This window comes from Lampris incognitus, chromosome 9 (assembly GCF_029633865.1).
Source record: "Lampris incognitus isolate fLamInc1 chromosome 9, fLamInc1.hap2, whole genome shotgun sequence".
Lineage (NCBI taxonomy): Eukaryota > Metazoa > Chordata > Actinopteri > Lampriformes > Lampridae > Lampris > Lampris incognitus.
The window spans coordinates 20,427,959-20,433,900 of record NC_079219.1 but is presented as its reverse complement, the minus strand read 5'-3'; the positions used below and the strand labels follow the sequence as shown (position 1 = coordinate 20,433,900).

General features: G+C 49.0%; 1 protein-coding gene across 1 annotated transcript; it reads right to left on the bottom strand.

Annotated features, from left to right (window-relative positions):
* Window positions 1-3,437: 3,437 nt before the first annotated feature.
* Window positions 3,438-4,406, bottom strand: LOC130118489 (adenosine receptor A2b). The gene has a single exon (XM_056286942.1). The coding sequence runs from the start codon at window positions 4,404-4,406 to the stop codon at window positions 3,438-3,440; it is 969 nt and encodes a 322-aa protein (XP_056142917.1).
* Window positions 4,407-5,942: the final 1,536 nt, after the last annotated feature.

Here is a 5,942-nt window from a genome sequence, read left to right as displayed (position 1 = left end):
ATAGACAAGGTGGTTAATGTCTGTGAGGGACAGCACTTCTGGGAGTTGGCCTTTTATCTGGTTGATGGCTTTGTTTGCTGTTTCTATGGCTGATTTTGAGTGCTGATCACTTTTTATCTTTGAATTGGTGGTCTCTGGCCTACTGGGGTTTCTTTGGCTATTTTGTAGTTTCTAAGGATGCTTTCTTTCATTGCGCTCACTTTCTCATCTTTTTCATCTTTGTTCGGTGGTTTTTGGTCACCTGGCTTATCAGTTCTCTCAATTTTGTGATTCTTATCTTCATTTTGCTCCTCTGGACCTGCGTTTGTATCCCTCTCATCGGGCTTTACATTCTCATCTCTCTGCTTTACTCATGCTTGGAAGGCTTGCAGCTCCATTTCGGTTAGTCTTTTCTTATTGACGATATCACGGTGGATATTTGCAAGTTTGTTGGCGTATAGATTTAGCCTGTTTGTGGGGTTATTGGCACACCAGATGTCACAGGTGCTTTGAATGACCAATGTTTTTGGGTTGAAAGAAGCAGTGTAGAAGGCTTCCATGACTTCTTTGTATAGACCATTTCTGTCGACTAGCTTTAGTGGGATTTTGAGATGGTGCGACACGAGGGCCTCTTTGAGGAATGTCCTCGGTGTGGTGATCCTCAGGTGCATTTTGGGTAGAGTTTGTTCCAGTAGCACACTTTTCGATCTCAGCCTGGTTCCTCACTGAAGATCGCGGTCCTTGGTAACCCACGCGACGACCGATGCGGTATGAATATCTGGTAATACGAGTTTCCATAATAAAAGTTTTAGTGAATTTTAGGTTGCACAACCACCAGTATTTTTCGAGATACCAGCTCTAGGAGAGTTACCGACCAAGGTTAAAGAGCCTCTCCTGCCCTTGAGGCAGGCTAACCCCTGCCGGATGCCAACCCGGTACTTTAGAGCCTCGGGGCTTTTGTTTTTGTCAGAGCTCCTTTGGCCGCTTGTATTTCTGGCTTGCCGTACTTGCGTTGCCTGGTCTGTGCCACATGGAGGAGGGGTTAAACTTCTAAGGACCTTATTATTATTACTACTACTACAGCAGATGTGCTCCATCCCCCCGTCTCCTTTCAAAGAGGCTCAGACATAGGACATTCGGAGGGAGGGAGGCTGGATGGAACTGGACTGTCTCTCTGATCAGTGTGGGTGTTGCAGGACACGTCTGTGAACTCGTGAGCATTTGCCCTGCCTATGGCAGACTTCAACCAGCAGCAGCGGTGAAATGTTGACAGATTCATTACAGGGAGTGTACTTATTGTTGTATTTGCACAGAACTGTCAAGATTTCTTTCACTGAAGTGAAGCCACCGGTTTTTAGTTTAAAAAAACATATCAAAGTGTGCAATTGCTCTTGAAAGCACCACATCAAAACTCACCTTGTGGAATAGTAAGTCACGCTGGTACACACATGCACACACACACGCACACACATACATGTGTTTGCCTCATAAATCAAAATGTGTGTTCTGTCTGGTGGAAGTATTGAGACATATTCAATCTCTATCTGATTTTCAATTCAGAAAAAAAATCAAATTTATATTAATTGTAAGGTCCTCTCTATCTCATGAATAAATACTTAATCACGTATACTAAATGGTGCTACATTTATTCATACCATGACTTACATGACACAACAAACACATTTATTTGTGCATGGAGAGATGCATCTGTGTTTCTGTCTATTCGCATTTAACAATCTTTGTAGACTGTATTTATCCATCTTTTTTCCCCCATTTATAACTGTATTTATCTTGTCAGTTGTCACACAGATTTGCTCCCATAGACAGAGACAGATGAGTCCATACATTCTCTTAATCCTTAGCGGGATTAGACGCTGCAGACATGCTCAGAAAACCTGAAACTCCTTTTAGGATTACTGTTCCTCTCTCTCTCTCTCTTTCTCTCTCTCTCTCTGTATGTGTCTTTCAATGTCTCTCTGTTTCTGTCTCTGTGTGTGTCTCACTGTGTGTGTGTGTGTGTGTGTGTGTGTGTGTGTGTGTGTGTGTGTGTGTGTGTGTGTGTGTGTGTGTGTGTGTGTGTCACTGTCTCTGTATCTCTGTCGTTCTCTCTCGCTCTCCCTCTCTCCATCCTCCCTCTCTCCCTCTCTCCATCCTCCCTCCCTCCCTCCCTCTAGCTGTTCTTCTACCTCTCCCCTCAGTCCTTAAGTTAGACGCGGTGTCTCTGTATCTGTACGTGTTGAATTGATTTCTTACACCCCATTATAGGGAGAAGGCTTAATATACCCCAACATTGATCAATGATCCCCAAGTTTCTCTCACACATCTATAGTCATAAACACTTCCACCTGTCAAGAAAACCAAGACCGAACAAGAACATTATCAATATTATTATTTATTAGAATACATTATCTGTGATGGCCTGGCGGCCTGTCCAGGGTGTCTCCCCGCCTACCGCCCAATGACTGCTGGGATAGGCCCCAGCATCCCCGCGACCCTGAGAGCAGGATAAGCGGTTCAGATAATGGGTGGATGGGTGGATAGTATACATTATAATTATAATTTAGAACATTGTCTTTATGCACTTCAATTAGGTTTTTAAAGATGGGACGGAGCTCCTAACAAGGAGATGTGTGAGAGAAACTTGGTGGTCTTTAATCAATGTTTTGGTACATTAAGCCATGTTAAGTGGTGATGGGAGCAGATTTTGTTGTTGGCCTTCCAATAATATTAATATATGTCACATGACTAAACCTCTGGCCTTCTGCATCTCGTGGTTTTTATTTTTTTATTATAGGGACATAGAGCCCAGCTCATTCCGATGTAAAAATGATAAAATATATGGGGCTATACAGCCTGCCCTTTGGCTGGAAGCTGGAAAAGTAAGCATTACCTTTTCATTTCGACCCTTTTTCATAAACCCAAAATAAATCACATTGTGATTAAACAAGTTTAATTGATCCTTTTTTCTTTATTGGTCTGTATGTCAGTTGCATTTTGCTTTACGGGTGGTGGGGAGGGGGTCGGTCGTTGCGTTGCGTGAGACACCAGAGGAGAATAACTCGCTTCTATGACATCGCCCCCACCCCACCAATGTAGTCGACCTATGCCCCCGCCACACAAAGCAATCGCAAACTCACAAAGGCAAAGTTATGGCAATATTTTACAGAAAATGACCAATATCCACGAGGGACACACGTGATAGCCAACATGTCGGACATGGAAACGTTTCATGCGCTACTAAGTTTAACTCCACAACACGGCGACCCACAAACACATGCAGCCAAGTCTCACGGCCGAGGCGACGGCTGGTGCGCGCGCTGACAAAGCGACCCATCCGTGCGTCAAACGGGTATTCAGGTGACCATGTGGCCCCACATCTGATGTTTCACTTTTGTCTTTGGCCATTGGCGCCACAGTCCAAACGTTTCTACATCGAAACGCGTCCGCCGAGGCTGCCCTCAGGCCGTGGAGGCGCTCTTGCTCATGGAGGGTATCAGGAGCTTGTGCGCGCGCAACCGGAACTTCTGGTCTCTCACGCTGTAAATGATCACATTCCAGCAGCTGTTGCTGGTCAATACCCAAAAAGCGAAAAAGGAGAAATTGCACCATTCGTTGCCGAGGACATTCCCCACGACGAACACGGCGATGGGAGTGAACGACGCCGTGAAAGCGAGCGTCAACGTCCCGATGGTCTTGGCCGCCTTGATGTCGGAGAAGGTGGGCTTGCTGGTGCTCTGACGCTCGCTCCCGGACAGGTGTTTTCTGCGCTTTGACTGCTGTCTGATGGTGGTCAGAGAGATGATGTTAATGACGACGGTGCTGCCGAGGAGGGTGAAGTCAAACGCAGGGAAGAGGAGGAGGATTTTCCACGCCTGGCTCGGCAGCTCGCCGATGCTGCCCAGTGCGTAATTGCACATCCGGCTGCAGGAGTTGTACTCGAGCGCGATGTCGCTGCTAAATACCATGGGCGCCACCGCGAGGAAGAAACTCCCCACCCACGACAAGACGATGAGGATGGTGGTCCTTTTACGCGTGATCACCGACTCCTTGTGCAGCGGCCGCAGCACGGCCACGCTCCTCTCGATGGTCAGCAGGAATATGGTGGTGATGGACACCAGGGTGCAGCCGGCGAACACGGGGCCGATGACGTTGCACGGGTGGAAACGGGCCGCCCGCGAATTGTACGACGTCCACTCTGGCGCGGAGTCGCTCAGCATGAGGGACACCTCCGCGTACACGGACACCGGTACCACGAACAAGCCGACGGCGAGGTCAGCCACCGCCAGCGACGCCTTGAGGTAGCCCTGCGGTGTATGGAAGTGCTTGGTCCCCAGCACCACGGCCAGCGTCACGGCGTTGCCGACCAAAATGGCGAAGACCAGCAACAGCATCAGCGCAACCGTGACGACCTTGTTGGCCGGCGGCATGTCAGAGGGCAGGGGTGGGGTGGGGAGACGATGACGTCGCGGCCAAGCTCGACCACAGCTGTGGTGTAGTAAACACAGCTGGCCGGTCAAATAGATCTCTCTCTCTCTCTCTCTCTCTCTCTCTCACTCACTCACTCACTCACTCACGCACACAAACAATAATAAGAAACCTTTAATCCACACCAGCCCAGCAGACAGGATCCGAATCCGTGCGCCTCCTGTGTCCACTAGACCCACTTGTAAACCTGTATTTCCTCGATACGGTGTTCCATTTATACCGAGTCCTTCAAGGCTCGACCGTGGTCTACTTATAAGCGCGGAGTCATAGCCCACTCGCTTCTACCTTTACATCGCCGAGAGGTGCAGATGTCGCCAGTGTCCGTGCGTCGTGGCGCACAGCGCGCAGGTTTCATTTTCATTGCGCCTAAATGAAAACGTCCCGCTCATAACCGGAAAGGGACAGTAAAGACGGCGTTTTCAGCGACTCGCCGGTCCCCCGGGGGTCAGCTACATGCGTGGAAGGGCAGCGCCAAGAGCGAAAGTGTTCCGTCGATGGAGGAGCTGTCCAGACTGGCCAAACCGGGTTTAGCCCACTGCCGAGATGCTGGAGCGGTGGCAGTCTTACGCAGACAAGTCGTCCCTCATTGGTTGAGTGTGTTGATGACAGTGGAGTCCTCCCGCCTCCTCATAGGCGTCCCTTTGGAGGTCCTCTGGTCGTATAGCGTGTCAGGTGTCCCATCACAAAAAAAAAGAAGTTTGTCTATCTTCTTTCCAACGCTATATTTATAGTCATATGTCTGCATTCACTGCAGCATTGTGCAAGTTCACTGTCTAATTTCCTTTATGCAGATTAGTGTGAAGCTCTGTAATGTCATATTTATACCCATAGCCGGGTGTGAGTGTGCGCTATTTAACCTTGGCCTACAAACAGGCTTCTCTATTCCCCGTTTAAACCCCTTTCCCCCCAACCTGTTTGCTGTCATGTGATGTCTAATGCTGATCCACGGGAGCCCAACCGGGCTCATATGGAAACGCTCTCGGCTGATTGACAGTTGAATCGTGTCCCTTCTATTTTCCCTCATAAGTTTTACGTCACAGCAGCGTGACGTTTAACTGGGCGACGGGGCTCTCAGGAATTTTGCATCAAGGTCGGTAAATCGAGGAATGTGAAAATATTGTGCAAGAAAACAAAGTTTGGTCAACACAGTAAAAATCCCAAAACCGGAGCTGATGACCCTGTGAAATGTGGGTTCCGAAATTCTCATCATATGGCCTGGTGAAAATGCTGTTGGGTGGGGCTGTATGAGCTAACACAGAGAGGCAGTAGTATGGTAAAGGTGAATATGTATGGCAAGGCTGTTGGGCCAGGAATGAGCGCAGCAGAACGGCTGAGGGGTATGTGAAGAGCCGGGCTGGCCGTGCGAAGCAGCCGACTCCCGGGCTGAGGAGCGGACCAGACGGGAGCTGGAGACAGAGGAGCCCAACGGACGGAACCGCAGGGAGAGGAGAACAGGGTCAGGCGAGGGTAAGACAGGT

Coding starts and splice junctions, on each gene's coding strand:
- LOC130118489 (XM_056286942.1), bottom strand. CDS start 4,406: ATGCCGCCGGCCAACAAGGTCGTCACGGTTGCGCTGATGCTGTTGCTG.